Raw genomic sequence first — 27,147 nt, 5'->3', positions numbered from 1 at the left:
GAAGAGACCATCTCCCACCACAAGCAGGATTAGCTACGTGTAAACTTTTCCTAGTTTCTTTTTTCCCTCAGGGGTAGATATGGTCCACCATGTAGTCTACTCCTAAGATGAAATACCTTTGCAGGCAGAAAGCTTTTTACTCATATCTAATCCAAACTCCCCTTTTAGCCACTTAGGCCCATTATTTTTGTCTTCTTCTCCTTGGCCACAAAGAACAGTTTATTTTCCCCCTTGCAGCAAGTTTTCACATACCTAAAAACTGTTATCACGTCTCCCCTCAGCCTCCTTCTCTCTAGACTAAACAACCCCAGTTCTTTTTATCAGTTTCTCTTTCACCATATTTCATGTAACCAGTCTTTAAATACGGTTTTCATGTCCACCCCAGCACAACTTCATCATGACTGTTGCCTCATTTACCTTCATACAAAGCTGGGGAAGGGTCCAGGGGGTACAAATACCTCTGCTGGTGGTCACACACAGTCAATCTATATCACACAATGACTGTGGGCAGGTCCCATGTCACAGAGCTGTGCGTCCCCAGGGCTTCTGTACCAGGAAGCCTGACTTGTCTAGAAAGAGTCCTCGCAACTGGGATGAAATCAGGCAAAAGCTGCTGCACCACCTCTGTGTGTTCTGCAGAACTGAGGATGCACATGCCCCCCCCATGTTCAAACCCCTTGTCTGCCAGCCCAGCCTAAGAAACGTGGTTTGAGAAGAAATCAAAACCACACAGTGAAGGTCAGGCCGTTCCAGGAAGGAACAATGCAAAACTGAAAGCAGGATAATAAATGTCCCTACATGTATTTCGGTGACCTCAGAAAGGACAATGCAGTCATTTCTGGGAACAGGAAACTTGTACTAAGGAAATTTTCGAAACACTGTTAGTGACGAAAGAGCAGATCTGATTGCAGCTCACCTATAGTATTTTGCTCTGTGCTCCCCCACAGCCAAGAAACTCAGGTAAAGCAGTGGTAGGGAGGATGCTCTCCAAAATAAGCTGTTTCATACCACATTTGTCCCTTCTTCGCTCTATCACACCATGAGACAGCACCTGAGACAGCATTTGGTTGGAGCTATGAGTCTCCAAAGCAAAGAAGAAGGAGATCATACAGGACAAAAAGTGGGTTTTGACCTTTTCTGATCGTATGGAGGAGGAAGAGATGTTAAAAAGAGAATCAGACACACCGAGGAAACTCCACTGGATGTTTTTCCTGAGGATCATTGCTTCCTGCTCCTGCACCCGAAAGCCAGAACAAGAAGGTGAGTATAAAACAAATGAAATGCAGAACATGGAGGCGTGAACTTATACTGGACTACGCTGATTTCTGTTCAAGGGCAGATGAGAAATAATAGGACAGAAACCAATAATGCACATGGACAAAGACACAACCCTTTGGGAATCAGTCTATTTAAATAACAGCTGTCCTAGAAGGAGATTGGTGCTTTTCCACAGCAGCTGTAAACGGGTGGACAAGGGAGGGTCTCTCCCTCTGCTGACCCTCCTCCCTGCAGCCACAGCTAAATCATGGAGAAGACAGGGATGGAAATACTTCTCACAGTTAAGATGTGCCAGTACTGGATTAAAAGGTGAAGATGCGCTCTAATAAACTCACATCTGTAATGCATTTATGTGCCTGTGTCGAGATATGAATTTCATACAGCTACTCTGTCAAGATTATGCCAAAACAATGTGTGAAGAGCCAAGTGATGTCTTGTAACAGAGTAAGTGAAACGAATACTTCAGTGAATCATATTTCTCATCTCTATTCCAATGGCCTGAGATCGTCTCAGATGTTACAGCAACGGCTGTGGCCTCCAAAGTTCAAGGCAAAATACAGATGGAGCTGAAAAAGGGGCAATGAAGAAACAAAGGGAGAGAAGCCACAGCCAGCAGAGAAATTGAATTAGTGGCAGAAACTCTCAGGTTACTGAGATGCAGTTAATAACAGGATTAAGTGAAGTCAGTGGGTACATAATAAAAGCTGCTTTCATAATCACCTAAAATCTCAAGAGATGAAAATCAGAAGCCAAAATAATATATTGCCATGGCTCTCATTTTATTTTTACTCCTATTACTTCTCCTGCTGTATCCATTATATTTAGTGAAAAACCAGTCTATAAAATTGTTAAGTCCATAGGAAAATGGGAGGCCAGACTGTAGAGTCCTGGCTTTTCTCCACTCTGAAAGGATTTCGGACTTCTGCCTCCAAGACACACAACCACCTTCTCCAAGTGTCAGTTTCCCACTGGAGCTGTCACTTCTTGCCACACACAGTGAGACAAAACTCACTGCAAAACCATAGGACAAGGAACTTGGTGTAAGCATTGATTTCACACACACTATATCCAGTTTTTCAGGGCTCAGGCTGGCCCCATAAACTGTTTCTTTGCAGGGAGGCAGCAAATACAGAATTCTTGTTTTGAGAAGATTGGGGGGGGAGGGTGCTGTGTTCCTTTTTTTGTTATTTTTTTTGTTTGTTTGCTTGGTTGGTTTAGTTTTTGGTTTTGTTTGGGGTGATTTTATTGTTTGTTTGTTTGCTGGCTTTGGGGGTTTTTTTGCAACGAGTGCTTTAGTGTTTCCACCCATCAGCAAAGAAGACACAAATTTACCAAAAACAAACAAATCAACCAACAAACCAACTAAACCCACCAAAACCACTTCCCCCCAAAAAAACTCAATGGAAAAAAACCCCCCAAAACCAAAACAGCAGGATTAGAGTTTGGACTATAATCCCTGTTGGCTGGAGACTGTAACTCAAAAAACAGACAACTCTCTCCATGTACATTTGTCACTTCCCCCACCCCCCCAAAACATTGCCATCCCAAACTGGGAAAATTCTCAGACCAACTCAAGGCTTTTCATATGTCATCAAATAGAAGGGTGTGTTACCTTAAACTAACTTTTTAACCTGCTTTTTGGAGCAGAAAAGGTTTATTGGCTTGTCATTTCTGGACATTTGCTCCTACCTAGCAGTTCCTCTACTTCTACAACTTCATAGCCAATTTCACCCTAGTCAGTTCCCTTTTTACTACTGCATGAATCACCCTGATTAAATTTACATCTTCCTCAGCCCCTGATGACAAGGAAGCCATGCCCATGACCTGGAGAGGTGGCAAAAGAGAGACACTATTTGTTGATGCTCTCCCCTCTCTTCAGGAAATAGGTAACTAAAGGCAGGACTAACTCAGTGAGTCACCCCCTCCCTGTGCACCAACAAGCCAAATCAACTGTACCAGATCCAAGGGATAAATGGGGAAAACCATTGTCCAGGCAACATGTGCTTCTGGGTGCACAGAGCATTCCTGCCTACATAGCCAAGGGCAGAACATGTCTCCCTGTTTGCAGCAGGTCATGGCACAAGATCTGGACAGCCACGTGTACTTAGGGAAGGATAAAGGCTTGGCATACTAAGCAAAACTTTTGGAAGTTGCTGATCTTTTTATTTTTCCAACAATTTTTTGGAAACAGTTCCCTCCCTACACCGACACATGAGATACAGCTGAGCCTGCAGTTATATCAGGTTGGTCTTCCAAACTGGCAATGTGGAAAACAGGGTAAACGGGGAAAGACAAATGCATGGGGACACAATGGGTAAGAACAGTGAAATCACATACCTTCAGGGATGCACTGTCCAAGAACAAACTTATAACCCTTACAGCATTTTTTCCTGAAAAACAATAAAATAAATAAATGAATAAACAAATGTATTCTCTAAAGGTTGGTGCTGCCTTTAAAAAGGTCATAGGCAGATGATGGATCTGATGAACCAAACAAGATGAGGATCCTGAGCACTGTAGTTGGAGGCATCTCAGCTTTAAAGAACACAGCATGGAAATGCATCACTCAGTCCATGAGGCACTTAAAAGGCACCATGTCCAGCCACCTCAGCAGCTGGGTACCCCAACACCAACCTCCCCAACATCCCAAGTGGTTTCCAAAAACCCTGCTCTCTTGCGTTGACAGGATGCAGCACACCTCTGTGCTGTCCATATACACAACACAGGTCATCAGTGAAGAGTGTTTTCAAACATCCATCACCACAATGTAAACTTGCAGAAAGGGGTAAGTCTCAGTGAGGAGTACACAGAGAATAAATGTTATCAGTAATTTCTCATCTTTCAACAAACCTGGAAGTGGTAAGTGAAATATATGGGGTATTTCAACTGGTATCTTATATTGGCTGGGGGACAAAACTGAAGTGTCAGTAGGATCAGATACTTTTTATGTGCCTATAATATGAAAAAAGTCTGAGGGCTGAGAAATTATCGTTTCTGATACACTGGCCTGTAATGACATTTAGGTATCCAGTTATACCTGCTGGTTTGCTTTCTAGTCAGGAAAACACATTAAGTCACCAGGACTCACAGCAGTGCACTGGAGACTCTATGAACTGGTCTGACCCTTATCACCCTGAGAGTTTCTTGCTGCAGGAACTTGATGACCTTCAAAGGGTCCCTTGTTGGTCACCATCATGACTGCTGCAAAAGAAAACTGCTGCTCAGTGCACTATGATATCAAGTACACGTGAGTCCAAGGGGGAAAACCCCCTGTATTTTACAAATTCACAGTTTTTCATGCCTTGTGGACATGCTGAAATATCTGCAAAACTGGGAAACCATCCATTTTGTCTTTTCCTTTAATTCAATAACAGATGCAGAAGAGTGCTAAAGCCATGTCAGTCAATGTCACAACACTCCCCTAGAAAACACGCAGCCATCACAAATCATCATTATGCTGAATTTAAATCAACTATCAGTTGCAACTGACCTCCTAAAGCAAACAATGCATTACTCCAAACTATGTAAAAACAAACTTTAGCTTCATATTTTACCCTCTTCCAAGATTAGCTGGAATATAAATTACGCTTAATGAGGGTTGAACATCTGAAGAGGAAGCCTTGCTTTGTTATGCAAACAGTGGTCCCTCATTAGACTTCTCTCCAAACACTGCTGTGAAGTTTTATCTGCAAGACAAACAAACGCAGAAGGAATGAGTTCAAAGGTGCACTGGGGAGGCTGTTCATATGCTGCAAGCCGTGCTGATGGCTTTCCAAGTGCACATCCATCTCCTCCTGTCTGCAGAAGAAGAGAGGCTGATAAAAGTTTGCCTGTAGCAGCTCTTCAGAGGAAGATACAGACCGACTTGAGAGGGCTGGAAGATTAGAAAGGAGAACATCCCTGGCACGAGATGCTGACCTGTGGGGTTGTGCCAGCCAGAAGTAACCAGAAATAGGGAGCAGCAGCTTCCATCATGTCTACCCTTCTCCATGGAAGATGTTCAGGCTTAGAACCCTTAGGACTCCCACCCTGGGAGTGGCTTGTGGCAGCACATGGCAACTGCAGCCATGCAGCCTGCTCCTCAGTGAGGGCTCACCTGCCGGGAACCTTGCAGGAGCTGCCTCTCTCCTCTCAACTTGGACAGCAGTGGCTTTTGGCTGGGCTTGTTGGCTTTCTTGTGGCTAAACTGAAGCTTTATCCTCCTGAAAGCCAAACCACTTGCCTCGATCACACCTCAATCAAACGGCTACATATCGAGAACCGACCACATGCCAAGTTGCAGCCACTAGACACCACCCTGGTACCCTGATACTGCCCCAAAGCACAAACAGCCTTCCATAGCCTTGTCCAGGATTGATCCACTTAAAGCAACCAGAAAATCATGCTCAACTGGCAGATATCCAAGTCCTTGCTGAAATTCCTCTCTTCAATGGCCTCTTGCAGCAATGAGTTCCACAGGGGGATAAGACGTTTTTGAGAAACCATTTCCTTGTTTTCAGTCTCCCTCTCAATTTTTTGTTGACTTTTCTCAGTTTACTGGCAAGGAGAGTTGAAAATATTTTCCTCTGCAAACTTAAAGATTTTTCTACACCATGGAAATTTTAAATCTCACTGAAGGGAGTGGTTTAGAGGAGGGATGCCCTGCTTTCAGGACCACAATCCAGAAACCAATTTCCCATGTTAATTTGTTCCCAGCTGAAGATTACAGATATCTGCATTAGTACTCAACAGCAAGCTTGAGCCATCAGCACAGTTTTGCCAGGGAAACTGCTACTTTAGGGTTAATGCACAGGAAATACAATACAACAATACCCATTTCTCTGAACATTACATTGCAACCCTGGGATCCCTGCATGCTTTAGCTTTCTAAATTCTTAAAGAGAAATCTGTCAAAATGATGGACATACGAGCATTAGCAAAGGCATTTTAATAGCAACACTCATTTTAAGACATCTAGGTCCAGGTTGACATATCTAATCAACGTTGCACAGCAGCAATCTTGTTGTACATAATGAGAGGTAAGAGGGGGTTCCTGATAATTTTAGCTACTGAATAACTTTCAGCAAGGTGGTTGCTATGCAGCTGTACATGTGAGCATGCATGAAACACAAACACAGGGCTGTGCAAGAAGCTCCCTCAATAAAATCTGGATCTATGGGGAAATTAAGTTGATTCATTAACCTCAAATCTGGCTTACAAAAAAAGAAACTTCTGGCAGACTTATCTGTTACAGCTTTTAATGAGGTACTTTGGCAATTAAAAATATAGCAACTCCCGATTCTCATGCAATCTTCACTCAGGAATATGCACAAGCCCAAATTCACAAGGGCTTTGGGCACCACAATTTTGACCCCTGCAATATCTAGCTTTTGTGTTACCTGTATGAAAATCCATAGCAATAGGGACTCTCTCAAAGCAAAGTCACTCTTGGGTTTTTTTCTGACAAAAAAAGCTGCAGGAGACTCAGGGAGATGTTCAGCTACTCCCCTCTGCTCTGAAGGTTGAGATGCTCCTGGATCACTGAATGCCAGAAGATGGGATTTAGGGTCAAACATTTGATACCAACAAACACATGTGCGACTAGATAAGCTGCAGATCTACCTTTGTTGCAGGCTTTTGTGGCCCATCACCTTGCAAACTGAGAGGGGAGCTGAGCTTTACAGGAGGTCCCCCATGTCCCATCACCCGCTGGTCCCCCAGAGTGCCCAACACACAGAGTGCACCAGCACAACACCCCTGCCCCATCCTGCAGAGTGGTAGCCGCTCGATAGCATCGCCTCAGACAGTCAGAGTGAAAGGCAAGATGCAAGGAATGCAGCTTAATTAAGCCACCACTTTATTAAGTTAGCTTATCAGGCAGCTATCAGCAGTAACTCATCCAGTGCAGACCATGTTTTTTTTCCATAATTGTTTCCACCTGGTGCAGAGCTGCCATCACCCCCGGCCCACCTCCTGCTCTGCACGGGACACCGCAGCTGCCCTGGAGAGACTGACCAGGGAATACTCTGGGTGAGAGGGAAGGGAGTCACTCAGACTCCTACAGCTGCTGAAATGCTTCCGAAATGCAGACAATAAGAGGATAAACATTTTAAAGTGATAATTAACCTTCATCTGTCTGCAGTAACATGACAGTGACTTGGGCTGTAACATCAGCTGCTTGGTGCATTATTAAGGTTTTGGATAACACCAGCAAAGAGGCAATTCTAAAACTCTGTCACAAGTTACTTTGAAAAAGATACATGATGATCTTTCAGTGATTGAAAAGGGGAAGGCAAAGGGGAAATGCAAAGGAGAGAGGAAAGAGAAAAGTTTTAAACCAGTTTCAGACAAAACTTAATATGGTAACAAAACTCTTGGTAAAGATGTCAAAAGTAGAAAGAGAAGAGTCTGCTCTAGGAAATATTTGCCTCCTGAGAGCAAAGGAGACTCAGAAATCTCTACGCTGAGTCAGAAAGTGAGTTCTTAGGATAAAATATTGGTCTTATTTTATCCCTACAATGCTGACAATCAGCCTCCAGGCTGGCTCCTCCCAGACAGCGGTAGTTCAAGCAGAGGCACTTTACCTCCCATTCACTGGGGTTAGGGGTGCACACAAGGACAGTTTCTAGAGCTCAGCTGAGGCCTGAGGTCACTTCACTGGTGCAGCAAATCCACAGGTGGTCAGGCAAGTCAAATCCCTCCTCTCCGAAATGCTTTTTCTGGTCAATGAATGTCAGATCAGTCAAAGTTTAGAGGGCATAAAAGATGCTTAAGATTTTATGTAAGTTTAAATACGTCAACACTGTTTTCCCAGGTCGGTGCTGGTAGAAAGTAATGATAATATACTCAAGAAAATGTCTCTAATAAAAAAGCAATTTCCTTTTGAGAACATTTTTTTTATACCAGAGTTCTTCAGCCTATGTCATAACATGAACTCAGAAGAACTCGTGCTGTATTTTGAAGACCTGAGTCAGCAAAGGCCATGGCATGGTGTTTTTAATTGCACAAAGGGGTCTTTGTTAGAGCCCCTCCTTATCATGCCTGCCCAGTGTTTCTTTTTTTGATCACACTGGCTTTAAAAAGTACATAGTGTAGCAAAAATGCAAATATAAAATACAGCAATTAACTTACAAAAAATAATTAGACAGCTATAAATGCAAGCCAATAAGGTACATTAAAAAAGAAACCTAACAAAAAACCAAACCAAACAAACAAACAAAAAAAAAAAACCAAAAAACCCCAACCAAAGTCTTATTTTTATCATATCCTATATAAAATTCAATTGAGGTACAGGTTTGTCTGCCAAGGCACGCACAGACAAAGCCCATCTGCAGTGCCAGCGCTTTAAGGAAGCAGCTCAGTAGCTGTGCACAGTTTCACTGTAATTCGCATGGAGAGAAGATTTGTGTCAACATGGTGTAAAACTGAAGCAATGCACTTTATTTTTGTTTGCCTTTCCATGGGACACATACCAAAATCTTGAGTAAGAGGGGATGGCCTCCCTGCAGACACTTGCTCAACATACACTTTGCCATGATTTCCAGACTTAGTCCTTTTTCACAGTTTTGTAAAGAAACGATTTATGTTCACGTTGAGTGCAACACAAGGTCCAAGGCCAGCCCGAGCCTTTCCATCACTGTCCCAGCTGAGAGCAAGTAACTCAAGTATAGTGACATCTTCTTATGGTGCAGCACCTACAAGTGCTGTGTGTATCTGTGTGCTATTTTATTTCTCTCAACTGACTGAATAGAGCAGGATTTGCCTGAAAAACCATAAAGACAAACCAAATGTGGAACCCAGACTTCTGAGAGCAAATTGCATCAACTTATTGGCTGATTTTTGTGGAAGTAAAATTTTTGGGTGATTAACGCGTTGCCTGAATCTAAGCTTTGGTTTTTGTTACCTACTTAAGTCAAGTAGTTTTACCCACATATAATGGTTTTCTTTTTCTTAGGGCAAAAAAAAAGAAAAGCCCTGCTATCTGCTCTTTTGCTCAACTCCGACTACTAAGACAGATACCAGAAATGAAATCACATTCCAGTCATTGCTAATGGGAAGGTTTTGATAAGATTCACAGTTCCTGGGCTCCTCTTCCTTGAACGCAAGCCAGGGACCAGATCCTCTCCTGGCAAAAACCACATACCTCTTTTGACTCCAGGGAACTGTGCCAGCACTCACCCTGGGAGACCCCAACTGATGCTCTTGAAAGCTTTCAGACACGCTTCTTGGCTGCTCCTCACTGCTAACTGACTCCTTCTGTCCTCCAAGTGCTGTTTCATGTCATATTTTTATGGTCAAAAGGGAGTTTTATGGTGCTGGAGCATAAACTGAGGTTCTTTCTTCTCACAAGAGAACTTCCAAACCAATGTGATGGTTTGTAGGTTTGTAGCCCCTGCAGAGCACAGTATTTGTGAATACTTAAAGCTCATTATTCTGTAAAAGAGAATAAAAATACTTTGAGAGGTGGAAGAAACCCTCCGCCCTATGTGTGTATCAGTGGGGCTTGGAGGTACTGACCTGCACGAAACCGAAAGATGCACAAGGAGCAAAACTTCACAGGTCTGGCAAATTTAGTGACCAAAAAATAGTCTGTTCTTTTTTGTAGAATGCCAGGCCTCTGTTCTCCTCGGACACAGCACAGGACATGTCTCCATGATGGGGTTTACGGTTTTGTTTAAGTAAATTAGATGCAGCGTGGTGTTCAGTAGAGGTTTTCAACCATCTGGGGAGGAAGACCGCTCCTCCAACACATCCCCCTGTGTCAGCAGGTCGGCAGTCCCAGGAGACCATTGCTTTTGACTATTTTAGGGCTTTGGGAAGCAGACAGAAGGGTTGGTGTGAAAACTCTGCAGCCACACCAGAAAATTTTCTCATAGCCTCTGCTAACTGCAGAAAGAAGTGGCAACTAAGCCTCAGCTTACTGTCTCTCTTTTTGGAAGAGTAAAGACTTCTAGAAACATTTCCTGTCATCCTCCTTTCCAATGTGAAGTGAAATTAAAGGGTCATGTTCGGATTTCCACATGAACCACATGGACTAGGGCTTCATGTTTTCAGGGAGGCCGTGACACTGTGTGGCAGGACCAGCACCAACACTGGCCCTCGTCAGTCCCTGGTCCACCCAGAGACTCGGGGCTGCAAACACACTGGCTAACCACAGAATAATCAGCATCCTTTTTCTGTAGCACAGACCAACTGGCTGCACTGGTAACCATCAGTGCTTGTATCTCAGTTAGCATACCGAAGTCTAAAAATGACTAAATAAAGATCTGCCAGTGGATATCCTCTAAGCAAAGAAGGAAACTCTCAGAAGGAAAACATTAGACAACTTCAAAAAGGTAATGACCCCTGTTGCTACTGGAAAAACCGTTTGTTGGATATTTTACAAGCATGTGAACATCATCCTCAAAATCACATATGTGATTCCTTCAGTGTTGGACTGTACTTTCTTCCCATCTTTCTTGGAATTTTATTTCATTGGCTTTTGTTTTGTTTTGTTTTGTTGTATGTTTTTCCTGTTTTGTTTGTTTAGGGTTTTTTATTTTGTTTTGGGGTTTTGGGGGGTTTTTTGGGGTTTTTTTTGTGTGGTTTTTTTTTTTTCTTAACACAAGGGAATGCTCATGTGGTTATCACTAGACAACATGTCAAAAATACCAGAATGATTAAATAAAAGGCTTTTGACTGTTTTCATCTGCTTAGACTCAGCTTTATATACATACTGTCAGCCTTGTCTTGCTATCTTTTCTTATAAATTTCTTTTATTTTCTGGCATTGTACCAAGAAAGTGATTTTGTTTAGTTTCACAGGTGAAGTTGGTATGGATTACACAGAATCAAATCAATGTTTGACAGATGTGAAATTTGAGGGGAAGAAAAAATGAATTTTATACAAAGATAGCACAGTTTGTATTTAATATAAAGTCTAATGAGCTGGCAAAATACAATGCATCCTCATAAATATATTGTCATTTCTAAGAAAAAGTTGTCTTCTAAATCTCAATTTAAATGATCCAAGACTGAGCTTGTGTTTTAAAATAACTCACTGCTTTGAGATTTAAAGTACAAAAAGTGAGCAAAAGTCTTTTTTTCCACCACCTCTGACTTCCAATTAGAGGACTGCAAGCCAAATTTCCTTCTAAGTCTGTAAGTAGTATGTTTTGCTGATGGCACACATTCAATTACATATCGAACCCAAGGTGAGCCAGAGTACAGGACTAATCACAGCACATCTGTCCTGTCTCTTGGATTTTTTTTAAACTTCCATGACTCTTCATTTTGTAGCTCCAATTTCCTACTAAATATCCATGTGAGATAGAGAGTAATAAATTCCATTTCAGGAGGGAAGGCAGAGCCAGAGCGGGGCTGCGAGGAGCTGTGTTCGCGGGCTGGCTGCTGTGCTGGTCCTCGGTCACTGGAGTCAAATAGCAATAATTGCTGGCAAGCTCTCAGACTTACTGAATCCAGTCCAATCCAGCCCTGTTTATAGAGCATCTTTCATCAACAAGATCACAAAGATGCTGCATAAGCAATGTCTAACAAACTCCTTTCATAAACAACAAAAGGCAAGTGCCTTTTGCACAAGCATGCACGGAAAAACACATCACAGAAACTATGCCAGGCAGTCAGATCTCTAAAGCTAGATTTCCAAATAGGACATAAATCCCAATTAACCTTCAGGGAAGCTATTCACTCCATCTTTGTTTACTTACTGGTGAGCTGACGTTAAAGGGCCTGATCCTGGTTCTGCTGCAATCCCTGGCAGCTTTGCCAGGAACATGTGTTAGGTTGGGAACAGGCTCTGACCAAGACTTAAGATGGTGGGTGAGGACATGCTCGGCTCTGAGGATGTGCTACAGTTGGACTTCTTGGAAGAGTCATTCCAGAAAATCACTTCTGACATATACTTAATCAAGTCTGGATGACTTTTATCATTGGGAACTGTTGCAAAACTCTTCCTGGTTTTGATGGATCTGGGATTTGACATGTACCATTGCTCCTGTACTTCCCTCATGGGCACGACATTCATCTCTATCTTAAAGCATCCATCTACATGCCAGACACAGACATAGATATTTAATTCAGAAATTTAACAGATATTTAATTTGTGATGGTTTTTGAAATTCCACTCCAGGAAAAAAGCAAATAAACAAGTCTAGTCAGGTTAACACTTTCAATTTTAATAGTCTAGATGTTGGGAGAACCAAACACAAAGCCATCAGCTTTTAAGGAAGTCATATAGCATGGAAAAATACTTGAAGAAAGATACATCTTTGAGCACCTCAGTCTCTACACTAGGTCCACATGATGTCCAGGTGACACCTTGATTTCCAGCACTGAGTTGGAAACTGACAGCATGAGGTAGATGTCTGCATTTGGATAATCTGCCTCTCTGTGGAAAACTCATGGTGAAAGGACAAGAGGTGCACAGGGCATGGAGGTTTGTGTCAATTGTCCCTGATTACTGGGAAAACGTGACAATCACGATGTTCACACTCTATACCGTCTACAGACAAGGGGTATGTGATGGCTCCTGTCTTCAGAGCACACTTTGTGCAATAAGCATAACAATCTAATTTTATACATTATGAATCACATAAGGGTGCTTAACAGCTACTTATGCCTAAGGACTTTTATCCTTCTAGAACTGGCTTAGAGTCACCGGGGCATGACCCTGTTTCAGCATAGCTGAGCAAATTTTTCAGGGCAAGGTTTCAGCCAAGCAGCAGAAACAAATCCGAGGAAAATAGCCCTATATTTTTAGAAAAAACAGACTTGCAGCATAATTTGGGTTGCATGGGACTTTTGGAAAGCCTGTGATCCAAGTGCACCTGACAGCAGTGCTAACTGCTCAGAGATTTGCCCAGAAGAGTGTTGAATGTCTTCAGGGATGGAGATTCCCTCACTTCTCTGGGACCCTCTTCCAAGTGCTTAACCATTTCACTGTTCATTTCCCCCTTTATACCTACTTAAAATGTCCGTGCAGCAACCCCTGGCTCTTGTCTCATGTCATTTCACAGTGCACTTCTGGTGAAGGTCTGGCTTTGTCTTCTCTATAAGCCCCATGTCTTCTCTGTAACTCCCCATTAGGTAGTGGGAGGCACCAATTAAATTTTCCCCTCAGCTCCCTCTTCTCCAGACTGAGCAAGCACAGATCCCTTGGGCTCCAGTTGAATACAATGTACTTCAGCCCCTGAGCATCTCAGCTCCAGTTTTTTTGGTAAGCATACAAAACTGTACATAATGAAATCAAAAAGTAACACCAACTGATATTCTCTAAAAATATTAAAGTAATTGGAAATTAGAAAACAAACAATTTTAAAAAAAGTTATTTGTTAAATTACAGCTTTGGTCCTCTCCCACTGTTTTCTCTCCTCTCCTCTTCATTTTCCCAGTAAAAGTTTAAAAGGAGAAAAACTGAAAAAAAAAAAAGTACTAAATCTTGAAAGAAATACAAACATTGTTATTTTTTCATTAAAGTATTTTCAAACAAAAGGGTTGGCCAGCTCTGATCACTATCTAAGCAACAAGACCAAGTTAAAATTGTTCTTTTAATATAATTTCAACATCAATAGCAGCAGTGGAATTAACTTCTTAACGTAAGCCCCTGGAAATCTCTATAAAGACACTAAAAAAGATGATATTTCAAGAGTGTTTCACTGATCCAGATGTTTCTCTCCTTTTCTCCTCTGTTTTATTGTTCCCGGAGAAGACCTTATAAATGCTGAAATTGCTTATTAAGTATACAGACTTAATGAATTGGACAAGGAAAGAAATAATTCTTAACATAACATGCTCACAAGTCAGACTCATGTTTATTGTCCACAGAGATGATAGCAGAATACTCTCTATACACAGGGTAGTTCTTGTTAGAACGGAATTTGTCTCCATGAACCACTTGCAGCATACAGAAAAGATTAATTTCTAAGACAACACAGTACAAAAGTTTGTTGAATTATGTAGTGATGCTATACCACGGCCCCAGTGCCAAGGATTACTTTTAGAGCCCACACATCTGCAGGTTATTTGTTGCAGGGTAGGTGGATGAAGTGAATCTCGAAACAATTCTCTAAGCAGGGAAGCATTACTGGAACGAGTGGTTATTAATATGGTGTCACTGGAAGGCTTGGTATCTGGGATGTGGCAGTTGTGTCTGAGCTGCCCCGGTAGCTGAGGCTACTCCATTCATACTACAGTCAGCAGATGATGGAAAGTTCACGAAGCAGCTTTTTGATGTGGCAATCAGCTCCTCTGTTAAGAATGGCAGTGGCAGGAACACCATCCGACCAATGAATGGGCTGCAGTGATTTAAGCACGGAGTGCACGAGACTGGCAGTGCCCTCTCCACGTCAGTGCATCCTGCTCTTTAATTTATAAGCAAATCGGTGGCACGAGGCCAGTTTTAAAAATAAGGAGCAAAGCTGTTTTCAGAAACTTCCTTCCATTTCCCCACCATGCCGTGAACTACACAGGGCTCAGCTTTCTATCCAGTCAGAGCCGAGACTTGATGTCGATTGTCCATGAGCCAAGTACTAATTGCAGGAGCGACCGCGCCATGCCCTAACAGATCAAACCACAGCCCTAGTCCTATTTCCTGTTGCCTAATTTAATGGAGCTGGCATTGGCGGGTGCTCTTCTCTCTCACCCTGCTGCTGGAATGTGGTCTTAGCTCTGAATAACCTACTGAGGTTGAACAGACGACTTGTATGAGATGTTGAAATGCGATTGAGACAACTCGCACCCCATTTCACGCTGTGTGCTTGATATTTGCAACCACACTCCCGCTGAAAGAAAGGCTCTCCTCCACCTCCAGCCCTCCTCTAACCCACTGCCCCACAACCAGGGATGAAGTCTGCTACCAGGCATGATGCCTGGACTACCTGAGGTAGTACGAAGATGCGCTTTGCTTTGGACAGCTATGAAACACTGAGAGCAAAGAGGTGGACTTGAACCACAGGCAAAGTGGACTTGCTGCGGGGAAAACTCTTGCTGCTGGGACAGAGACCTGAAGGCAAAAAGATTTGGGATGCCCCAGGGAGCTGAGAATAAAGGTCACAAAACCAAACCTGCACTCTACCATCCTCAGGTGGCTGGAGAAGATGTGGTTCTGAGCTAGTGGGGATGGCCTGTGATGAGTGTAGGGGGAACCTCAAGCATGATGACATCTGAGAGAAAGCCTGTTGCTTGCAGTGTTCTGCACTTACCCCTGTATTATTTGTGCTTCACAATTGAAATGGGGTTGTGTTTTCTGATACTAGTCCCAGCTGGCATATGTCAAATTTACATTATTACACTCCTTCCTAAAATCAATGTCAACCAGGGATCACTGCTGGAGCTGGTGCAGCAGTTCCAGTTCCAGGCAGCAATTCAGAGTTGCAAACACTGGAGTGACTCTGGTGTTTGAAGCATCAAAATTGCCTCAAAATTTTTGACTCAGAAGCAAAAAAACCTGTGAGACCAGAGTGAGAAAAGAATCAGGGTTACTTACCAATTTACTCAGGGGGGTGAGTAGAACAGTTAGTGCTGTTGCCTAGAGATAACATCACTCCTTGAAGGCATGCACAGAACATTATTACTTCATACCTGTCCAGACTGCCTTAGAAGGTACTTTGTAAGGTCTCATCTGTACAGGATCAGAATTTTTCCTTGCATTCCTGGTTTTCTCAATTAAGGTCCCTCAGTTTGCCTCATTTCATTAGGCTTCTCCCTGCAGATCATCCTGAACAACTATCCTGTGCAGCAGGCCAGTTGTGGCATTCGATGGTTTTGTCTGTGACTGCAGGGCCTTTTCAACTCACAAACGTTTGTTTTCTTATAGCAATTGGATTTTGCTTTGTCTGCCTTACTTCTGTGACCCAAAATGAGGGCAAGTATCCTGCTGGGTGTCAGTTTTAAGATGTGCTTGCTGCTGGTCATGTATTTGTTTGCTTGTGGGAACCCCTCTCTCCCCATCTCCCTGCCATGGGCTTTTGGCATTTCTCTCATAATGTCCCTTTTTTTGGGGGTGGTGGTCTGGACAAACCTCCTTTCTGAGCAGCTCAGGCTGCTGTTTCTTGACAACATTCAGTGCCCTGTTTCTGTTTCTTCCTTTACCATTAGCACATTTAAAGTATTATGGCCTAAGTATCTTGCTATCATAAAACCTGTTGATATCCAGGAAATATGTTGAAGGATGGTACTCCTGAGGTGATCTGAACCTGACTGCACAGCCCTCACTGGAATGGCATCACAAACCTGACAAATTTGGTGTTCTTAACAGGAAAGTTAGGCAACTGCTACAACATGCAACTTCATCTCTGCTAGTGCTTTATTCTCTACAGAGTATTTAAACAGCTTCTTCATGTCACAGCAGTTATGGCTGAGAAGACACCGTTTTCCTCCAGGACATCCTCACAGGTAAAAGGAGCATCATCTCATGCTGGGGAAGCATGATGGATCACTTGAAAAGGAAAGAAAGACCTCTTGCCTTCAGTGCAAGGGGAAGAGACAACAGGCTGCTGCAGGTACACAGAAAGTGAATATTGAAGGTGCACTGCAGTCTCACTGCCTGACAGTCTCACTTGCCTTGGCCACACCAACTACATCAGCAACATCCTCTGGTCACCTGGTAACCTCTTCCTCTGAGATTAATTAGGGGAGACATGCTAATGGAATGTGATGTATCTTGGGCTCTTAAAATCTAATTTCCAAGTAAAATGAGCGACAGTACTAAGAGCTTTTTGTAGCAGGGAAGTTACAGCTATGGCCTCAGTCAGCAGCAGTCCCACATCACCTGTGGGAAGTGTTGACAAGCAAAGGCAAATGCTACACTGCTACACTGCCCAGGACAAACCACCATCATGGCCACGGGCACGAGTCATCACCTCCATCTTAAGCAATCCCCTGGGGAAAGTTTGGATAATTTCTTCCTGTTAACTTATCCTCCTCTAATACATGTTGTTGCTAAACTTCCAGAAATTGTCAGGTTGATGTTGCCCTTAAATAAGTAAAATATAGAGTAACTGTTAAGGAAGTCTAGAAGATAAGGGAGTAATTTATTTTTTCTGACTAACTTATCATGACTGATGTGGCTGTGGGTGATAGTCACTTGGGTGCTCCAAAAGTTAATTTTAGTTCTCCCTGGAAAGTGCACATTGTCTCCAAAAAGTGGTATTGCATCGTATTCCCAAGGCATCTGTCTGTGTTAGTTTGTAGATACAATGCTAAATTTAGATCTGAGGCTAAATCAATATCAGCAAAACCAAGATTAGCATTGCAAGATTCATACTTGAGAATATACATTTTGTGTTTCTGTTCCTCTCAGAACATATATTTTGTGTTAATTTGTACTGCTTCTACATTACCACCAATTCATCTGCCTGTAGTACTTGTGCATTGTCTTTGAGCCCACTCCACAGTTCACACCACAATATTTTATGCAGAATAAAAGAAACTAGTTATTTTCTTTCCTACTCTGTTCACAAGTTTGCTTTTATTCCCAAGACACTCCAACGAAGAAAACCCAACATTTTTACAGCCTGAGATATCAATCTGATTCTGCTAAGTTGTTTGAAAGCACTATATTATAACTGGCGCACTCTAATATATTTGGAATAAAGATTTGGCATGCAGTGTAAAGCAGACTCCCCCAAATGCATGAGTACAAGCAGCAAACTGAAATTAATACTGTGAACATTCCTCAGGAAACTTCATCTCAGTTTGAATTTTTTCTCCAATCTTTTCTACCTAATGAAGTGCTTGTTCATCACTGTTACAACCTGATGGGCACAGTGTGTATTATAATCTCACCATCTGCATCATTTACATTCCCAAATGTAGAATCTCAGCCCAGATGTCTGACTTATCTCCAAGGCCCTGACTTTGGGCATATGGTTTTTATTTAAGAATCACAATACTTACAGAAATCCAGTATCTATTACCTATCACAATTGCAGATAATAACTCAGAATAAATTTATCTTGGGCTTTTTATTGTTGCCCACACAGACACTTTGTGGATGAATCTCTTAAAGTGCAATAATAAAAACAGAATGAAAGGTAAGGCAGGATGTAAAGCAGAGTGCCTCATTACAGATGAAGTCTGTAGAATGTACAGCAAGCAGAAGAAAAATGTGCAGTCCTTAGTAACATGGAAATCCTGAAGCAAGTCATGACTCTGAGAAACAATTCAATGCCATGGCATTAGGTAGCACCAAATCCACAGTTCTGTTAAGTTTTTGTAGAATCCAGCAAAATCCACTGTGCTGGTGCTCAGCAGTAATGATTGACCTAATGTGCAAGGGGGGTCCACAGCCTGAAAATAACATCACACTCTCCTGCTTGAACACAGAGCTCGAAGCTTCTACCAAGAAGTCGTGTGGTGTTTGCTGGCACAAAACCCCCCACTTGAAATAAAAAGTACACCTTCATTTGCAAATGTGTCATGTTACATGTTTTGCTCTGACTTGGATTTCTGGACCTTTACACACTCTTAATTAGTACTGGTAGTGGTAATAATATGTTTTTACTTCCATAATGTTAACCTCCAAAATATGAATGCTGCAAATAGAAACTAAGTTCAACATAAAGAAAACCAATAACTCCCTACTTAAATTTCTTCATCTTCCCACTTTGATAATTCTATGATTCTAAATCCTTGGAGTTACTACCAAATGAACACTACCTTTAGCTTTCACAAAGAAAAGTATTCGTACTTATATTAGACTGACACCAAACCGTGCCTATCATTGACCAGAATTCCAAGTCCTTATGCAAACTCTGGCCAAAACTACAATCCTTGACTGAATACGTTTTCAAGCCACAGCTATGACAGTGTGTAGAACGCAGATACACAAGGACCAGGACAGAGATCTCCACATTAGCACATTGTGAGTGCAGGAAAATCAATGCCATCACATTCCTTATTGTAGCCATACACATTCCTCATTATGACTGTGCACAATTTTCAGTGAAGTAGCTGAATTACAACTCAGACATGTGGCTAAGTACAGGTGTCTCTGTCTTCAACTGGGGGGACAGATGTTTCTGGAGAGCAGCTCAGCCTAGCAATGGCATAGTAAAACTCCTAACTCCAGGGCCTTGAATGAGACATGCAAGTAGAGAAAATCTGGGCCTTAATGCCACAATTTTCAGCAGGGTTATCCAAGTTTTTTTAAACTCTTTCAGAGCTTCACTCCTGTGGGATGTGGTCAAAGGCCATGAAATAGTGAAATTTGCACCAAAACCAAGAGGAGGAGGTTGCCTCCCTGCTCATTCTGCTGAGAGTCTCCAGTCACAGCCCTTCTGGGGTTGGGGGGCCCTGCGGAGGTACCTTCTTGAACCCAAACACCCCCACGCACAAATGCATCACCCCATGTGGAAGGCTGGGCGTGTGCCTGTGGTTTGACAGCCAAGCACTGTGAACCCAGAGCTCCTTGAGAGAGGGATCAGTCTTGTGGGAGCTCTTAGGGGAACTCTGTTTGCAGAGCTGGAGACAAGGGCAGCCACCCCCTCAGCTGCGCAGCTCCACTGACCCTCCCTGTGGATTCAGCTGTTTCGTAAGCCAGGGAGAGTGCAATACTAAAACATCATTGCATCTGGACCTCTCAGGAAACCTTTCCAGAAATGGAACTAGAAAAACCCCCAAGACTACAATCATGTAATTAAATGCTGAATCACAACAGAGAACCGCAGAAGTCCAGGGAAAATTATGCTGGCATGTGGTTAACGCTGGCTTTTCTTAATTTGTGAGTGCCAAAATCCTTTGCGTGTTCACAAGGTCACTGTTGTGTGCAATGGCAACTTTATTTGATCATTGTTTCCAACACACCAAACTCCCTTCCAGTGCTCCTTGAAGCCATCAGAAATTATGCTCGTTCCCCTGTACTTGTCCAGTTAATGTCCAACTTACTACTTCATCTGCCAGAATATTTTAACAATACAGCCCTACAGAAAACAGGGCTCAGAGCACCACAGTGCAACACCATGGGCTGCCTCAGTGCCAGCCCAGTGACTGTGCATCATCAAGGAATGATGGTGGATGTCTAATGGGGGACAAATGTAAAACACAGGCTGGGGTGAAAAATCATGGGAATGGGCACTCCAGTCTCTATGTCTGGATCTTTTCTAGCCCAGTGAGCAGTGCATAAAGGGGCCATCATTTAACCCCTTTGAGGAATCAGTTGACAGTACCCCACCACTGAGCATGGACTGGCCTGATGGTAGTCACTTTGAGTGTGCCAATGTGGGCCTGGCAGTGGGACAGCTGCCTGTATCCATCACTCTGCCCAGGCATTACTCTGTGTGTAAATTCCCCTGTCCTACGGCTTTGGGAATAAAACAGGGACAATTAGACCTTTATTGCCCACTGGGATGTCACCACAATTGCAGTACTTTGATCAATTCTTGTCAGGGAATGATCTTTGGAGTAAATGCTACCAGGGACTGAAAAAAATGGCTGATGATTTTGCTTGAGGAGCAAGCTCAGTGGCTTTCTCATCACCTGTTTTTAACTGTGCAATGCAAAACCAGCAGGGAGTCCAGCAGAAGCCTCCTGCCCTTGAACACATCTGTACAACTGTCTAGGTGCTACCTGATCCCACCACCACTATCCTTTACAGAAGGAAGGGCAGGACTGTTTTGCCCCTCCACGAGTGATAAAGCAGTTAAGAGAACATCTGATATCTTATAAAAATGATGAATTAACTTTCCACAGGTAGTCCAATAAGTTTTATGCTGCTACCTACAAAAATGTAAACTGTGGAGTTTCTCAGTGGAATTTAGCTGTTGCATTTTGACAGCGATGGAAAAGAACAGCAAAGTGGTAAAATCTGCTCTTATTAGAGCTGGGCAGTAAATTACATGCTCTGCTCCATCCACAAAGAAATGTTTATCAACTGCTGCCAAAAACCACAGCACCCTGGTGTTTCCTCAGGCTTGCCTTCCATTTCTACAGCCACTGAGGAGGCTACTACCCTTGGGAAGTCTCATTTAGGATAAACAATTCTTTATGTTCATTATCGTGATTCCCAGAGAAAGGGCTGGAGGAGCTAATTAGCAACTAAGCATGACCGATCAGGCAGCCTGGAAGCACCAAGATGGATCTTCAAGCGCATCTTCCAGGCTGAAGAGCTACAGAAAACCTCATGACTCTTCCTCTGGCCCCAAGGACACTCAGGCTTTAAGCTGGGAATTTCTTCTTTTCTGTTGGAGTGACAAACAGTTCACTGGAGGGCAGGGGGGAAATCAAACTACAGTGCTGCTTCAGGAAGTGACTGATTTTAAGAAAAGGCTGAACAGACCAAGTGACCTCAGCTGCTCCTCATACGTCTTCCCCTCTGGGCCCTTCACCATCTTTGTTGCCCTCCTTGGGATGCAACTGCATTCTTGGGGTTTTTTTTGCTGTTCAGCCTTTGAACCTCAGTTTACATTACCCTCACTTTGGTCTCATGGACGGCAGGCCCTGCTGGGCTCAGCGAGCTCGGAGTCCAGGCAGGAGCACCCACAGATGCTCACAGCCTCCTCATGTGCAACTAAGAGCTCCAGAGAAAAATGGCAGCTTGGCTTTGGCTCAGCTGCTGGGGCTGGGGGCTCACACCCACTTTTGCCTGGTTCATTCCTCTCATCCCAGTACACTGGGGATTCTGAACTCAGCAGCTGTAGTTCATCATTCAACCAGTGAGGGGAAAACAGGATTTATAAGCAGCCCTCCTCAGAGTCTGTTTTAAATCCAAGCAAGATGAAGCATTTTGCCAGTTAGGGAGTTAGCCAGAGACTTCCAGAGTGGCATAGTTTTTTGGTTCAGCTTATTGCCTTCACCACAGATTTAGCTCAACTCCTAGTAATAGGGGTTAATCTCTCCTTGTCAATATGGCTTATTAAGAGATCACAGTAATCCCTCTATGGGTTCAAAATCGACAAGTTGAAAATATATTAACATACTCAATGCCATGGCAGGTTAAAAGAAACGATACTCATGCTGTGGCCTTTCTGTAAGCTGAAGGCTGGATTTTGTTCTGCTGGTTGTACTACCTAAAAGAGCTGTTTGCTAAGATACAACTTGATTGCTGTCTGATGTTTTCTAACAGGCATAGAGATTGTCTCACTTTCAAAATTTCTAAGATTTCAAAGACCCACAAAGACAGTCTTCCAATTCCCAGTGGCCTGCAGGAAATGCTTGTAACCCATGAGTTTGAATCATTTTTTATCAAATCTTGTTCAAGTTATTTTTTCCATTACCAATTTCTCCCCCCCCCCATCATTATTTACTTATACATTCTTTGCTACTTAGAAACACAGGAGGAGAGAACAAATGCATCAGCCAGTAACGCACTGAGGATCACTTCTGGAAACGCTAATGGTTTCTCACTCAACAAACAGATTTTGATGTAGGCATGTCTAGTTCAGAGAAGGAAGCCGAGAGAATGGCACCATTTCACATGAAAGCATAGAGATGGCCAAACCCCTTATACAACACAATGGGATAATCAGCGTGGTTAAAAACAAAACCATCACTGTGGTGCTGGACTGCACTACACACGGTGCCCCAGAGACCTGCCTGTCCTGGATTCAGCAGGACGTACAAATAGTTGGGCTGTTTAAATAGATGAGGAATCACGGCCAGAATTCCACCCCATCTTCAGAGCCTGGGTTAGCCAATGTGCTTTGGACGTGGAGGGAGAGCTTTGCAACTGCACCAAGATGAGCACAGGCTGGATGGCCCTGTCTGCCTTCCCCACCTCAGCCTGCCTGGATTTTCCCCTGCAGTCAGCAGGCAGAAAGGAAAGTAAGGAAATAAGGTCTGACCTGGGGGAAATAATATTAAAAAGAAAAAGACAATATTTAAGTTTCCTACTGCACTGAAAGACAGAGGACATACGCAGTAGGAGCTGAAAAGGCAGGTTTTGATCAGCAGGGGAACTCAGCATCCCCCTGCTGCATGACTGCACAAGGGCCCCAAAAGGCAATAACCTACTTTTTTTGCTTCAGCATTTCCAAAGTACCTAGGAATGTGTGGTGCTTTCTTACGAAAACAGGACAGCAATGAGGCAATCCTGTGGCTGGAGTGACACCACAGAGCTGCTCCCTTTCCACAGCAACCCATCTCCCTTGCCACCAAGGTGTTTGGAGCCAGCAGTTCTGCTCCCAGCCAACACTGAGGGCCATCATACAAGGACACCCAAGGAGATGGGATGAGCCTGGGTACCCCTTCCTCACCTCCTGGCTGCTGCATGTCCTGCACACAGCATCACATGTTCAAAAGCAAGGAACAGTACTGCAAAGGAAGCTTGTAAATAAGGCAAGAACTTCTCAGTGGGGAAAAAAAAAAAAGGACACTGAAAGAGGGGTGGGACAACAGACTGAAACTCTGGCATGGTGGGGAGAAGGCAGATAAGGAGCATTGCTATGCTGTGTCTTGCTTCATAAAATCCAGAGAGAACCAAAGGAAATGATGAAGCAGCAGAATAAAATAAACCAGATAACAAGTACCTTTTCATGCAACACTAAACTGCAATATTTGGGGTGAGTTGGAGGCTAGAGGATTAGGGATGTTCACACAGGACTCAGACATATTCACGAGGATGGGATCTAGGTGAGCACCACAGGTAGAATTCTACCTGTCTCCTTGGCACAGACAGGCACAGAGATCCTGCCAGATGCAGAGGGTTGGTAGGCACAGCATTGAGTCTAACCGTTAACCCAGCACTAAACTATATCCCTGAGTGCCACATCCACATGTTTTTTAAATGTATCCAGGGATGGTGATCCCACCACTTCTCTGGGCAGCTTATTTAGTGCTTGACAACCCTTTCCATGAAAAAATATTCCATAATATCCAACCTAATCCTCCCTTGATGCAACTCGAGGCCATTTCCTCTGGTCCTAATCTTTGAAGTTCTTGCTGCAAACGGGAATGCCGAGGAAGAGCAGCTTATGGTCAGCCTACTCAGCTACCTGGGCCAGTTTGAAAGCAAGATAAAGCAGCTCCCTCAGTGTTATGACAAGAAGCTTTGCAGCAAAAATGAAGCAGAGAGGCTCTGTTTACAAGAACCGCTTGTAAATGGAAACCAAGACCCAAATCTGAAAGGAAAACCACATGGCCGTAATCTCTCTCCCATGAAAGGAGCAGTAATTACAAAGTCACCCAGCAAGCTAAATGGTCTTCTCTAACCAAACGAGGATTACAACTGCATTCCTGGATCATACCTGACCTGGAGAGGGCTCTGAAGTGTGTGTGGGGGGGAAAGGCCTCCTCCCTAGCTGAGTTACATGTCCCTGGCACAGCTAGACAAAAGGTTACAGATTACCTCAGTTAAATTTACAGAACAACCCGAATGATTTTCCTGGAATGAAACCTTGACGTGAATGTTTCCAGAGGGAGATGGAAACCAGCCTGCATCCACTGCTTCACTGTCAAGAGGAAACGTGTGAAGTATATGATGGGATTGACCATATTTCGTAATGCAGCTTGTAGGTGCAAAGTAAGTGTGGATTTAGGAGGCTGTTGCGGTATTTACTCTACCAGCAGATGTTCCATGCAAAGACTGGACTTTGGTTTGTACTTCACCCCAGTGGAACGATGGGCTAGGTTTGGATTTGTTCTGAATGACTGTGCAAGATGGGGCCCACAAGTGGGCTCGTATTTGCCTACACAAGTGCACTTGGACAGATAAAGACGCATAAACCAGCACTTCTACAAGCAACAAGCCGTTATACCAGGGCTCTTAATGCCTTAGATGGACAGCAAGGAGATTCCACCCAGCGGCTTCCGAACCTCCATTCTGACCATTGCAATGCAAAACAGCTCCAGGACTGAGCTCCTCCAAAACCTCATCTTGCCTCTGACATGGCATCCGTAGAAATGTAGGGCTGCCAGAAAGTCTAAACACCAGCCTGGGGTGGCAATGGAGCTGAGAAAAATTACGGAATACTGCCTTTGCAAGCACTGAATAATGCCAACAGGGAATAAGAGAGAGCCTCTAAAGACAAAAACCAAGGTCTTGGTTAGAAGGCCGTTATCATCAGCTCTGAAAAGGAGTGCACTGACACAGGACATTCAGTCAGAGGCATAGATAAATGTATAAGAAAACAATCAAGCCCTTGTTCTCCTTGGGAAACCCAGGAGACAGTCATTCTTGTACTCATACTATTAAGTGTCCTATTGCACAGCCTTGCAACATGATTCTCACGGGTTTTCACGCAGTGGGCATGATGAAAGGGCTTACTGCAAAGCCATCACATCAGCAGAGACCTTCCCTACTCCAGATCAGTGCACACAAAAAAAGTAGGCACTTGCATGAAGTCTCTGCCCTCAAACACAGCCATAGCCTCCTGACACCCACAGTCACTGGTCTCAGTACACAGGGAAACAAAACAGCCCAGCAAGTTGGCAACCACACACTGCTGAGCACTGTGGTGGAGACAGAGGCAGTGGTGCCTGCAATTTACAGCATTCTCCCTGACCAGCATTTTGTGTGGCAAATGCTCACACTAAAGTGCCTGAAAAAACACTGAAATCCATGCTTGCCCAACACCGGATTCTAGTCAGCTCAGATGTCCAAGCTACTACTGTTTTTCCCAAGTAATTTACAACTTTCAGCTTTCACTTGAAAACTCAACATGTTGCAAATTCCAAGAAAATTGCTGAAATTTTTAGCAGCATCACGCTCAGAAACCAAAATCAAGAAACAATCCTTAAAACATCACCCAAAAGCAAATAATTTAAGGAATTAATGGCTGCACTGACATCCTTTTCTAGCTGAGCACTGGTTATGCCCCAACATATTTCTGCCAACTGAACAGAGGTACATGTCAGCCTTTCCCTACATCACAAGTATAACAGTCATTTTTCAAGAGCTGAAATTTCACCAGTGGCCGCTGGTCGCTGCACTAACCATCATAACAGGCTGGCTTGTTGCAAAAGGGAGTTGTTTTCCTTGTCAATTATGCCATTATTTCCAAAAACATGCTTTAAATGACAGGATATAAATCTTGGCAGGCCTCTCCTAAGCACATTCTGCCCCACATAAATATCAGCAGTGAAAAGCCATTTAACAAAAGCATTAGACCCAAAAGACGAGCAGGGCTGGATCGTGGGAGAACGCTGGTGAGAAGCACAGCTCCACGATAGCACGGCAGCCAAAGAAAACAGGGCTGCTCCGAGGCTGTCCCTTGCGCGGACGAAAAAAACAGACAAAAAATGTTAACCCCACAGGTAGCAGCCGTGCCACGACTAGCACGTTTCTAGTTCCAGGTGGTGTTTATTATTTCTCTTCTTTTCAAAGGGTTACAGCATCTTCAGATATCCCAGCAGCTCGCGGGAGACACGGTGCCACGTGTGACGCGATGAACGCTGGAAGTGCCGCGCAGGAGCAGGGGGGCAGGAGCGCAGCCACATTTTGCTCAAAATTGAAAATGTTTTGCAAGATTGTTCCGTCTGCCCTGCGAGATGAAAGTAAAGCTCGGATAGGATCAGGAAAAACAAGACAGGACTGATTTGAAGGAGGAAAGAGGGAGGTAGGAGTGCCGCCAGTCATTGCTTGGGTGCTCAGGCTGCCTCACTGCTGCACCTTTGTGACAATAACAGCATCAGAAAGGAGACGGGAAGAACGCCCAAGAAATAACCCTATCCAGATGAGAAGGACCCCAGGAACAACCAAAAAATGCATTCACTGAGCTTGAACAATTCATTCACTTCTTGAGTTATATGATCTGTGTGATACTTGCAGACTTCTCTGTATCATTTGATTGGAGATCTGCAGGTTTGCTTTTTTGGAAGAGACATTTCACCTTTTGCAATAAATTCTTGACTGATGCAAGCACAAAGAGATGCAAAGGAAACACTGGAAGTGATCTTGCCGAGGGGCTAAGAAAACACTTCAAACCCACATGTCAGCTAAGGACAGATTCATGTGCAGCAC

The 27,147-nt window shown here is 43.5% G+C and overlaps 1 protein-coding gene across 1 annotated transcript in view; it reads right to left on the bottom strand.

Annotated features, from left to right (window-relative positions):
* Nucleotides 1–27,147, bottom strand: part of CCBE1 (collagen and calcium binding EGF domains 1) — a 68,572-nt gene that overhangs the window by 21,313 nt on the left and 20,112 nt on the right. The window contains exon 2 of the mRNA XM_029961524.1: nucleotides 3,616–3,668. Coding sequence (XP_029817384.1) covers nucleotides 3,616–3,668 — 53 coding nt within the window. The remainder of the gene's footprint in view (nucleotides 1–3,615; nucleotides 3,669–27,147) is intronic.

Source organism: Manacus vitellinus, unplaced genomic scaffold, assembly GCF_001715985.3.
Source record: "Manacus vitellinus isolate BGI_N305 unplaced genomic scaffold, ASM171598v3 scaffold_36_pilon, whole genome shotgun sequence".
Lineage (NCBI taxonomy): Eukaryota > Metazoa > Chordata > Aves > Passeriformes > Pipridae > Manacus > Manacus vitellinus.
The sequence above is the reverse complement of the archived record's forward strand: the minus strand, read 5'-3'. Positions and strand labels throughout refer to the sequence as shown.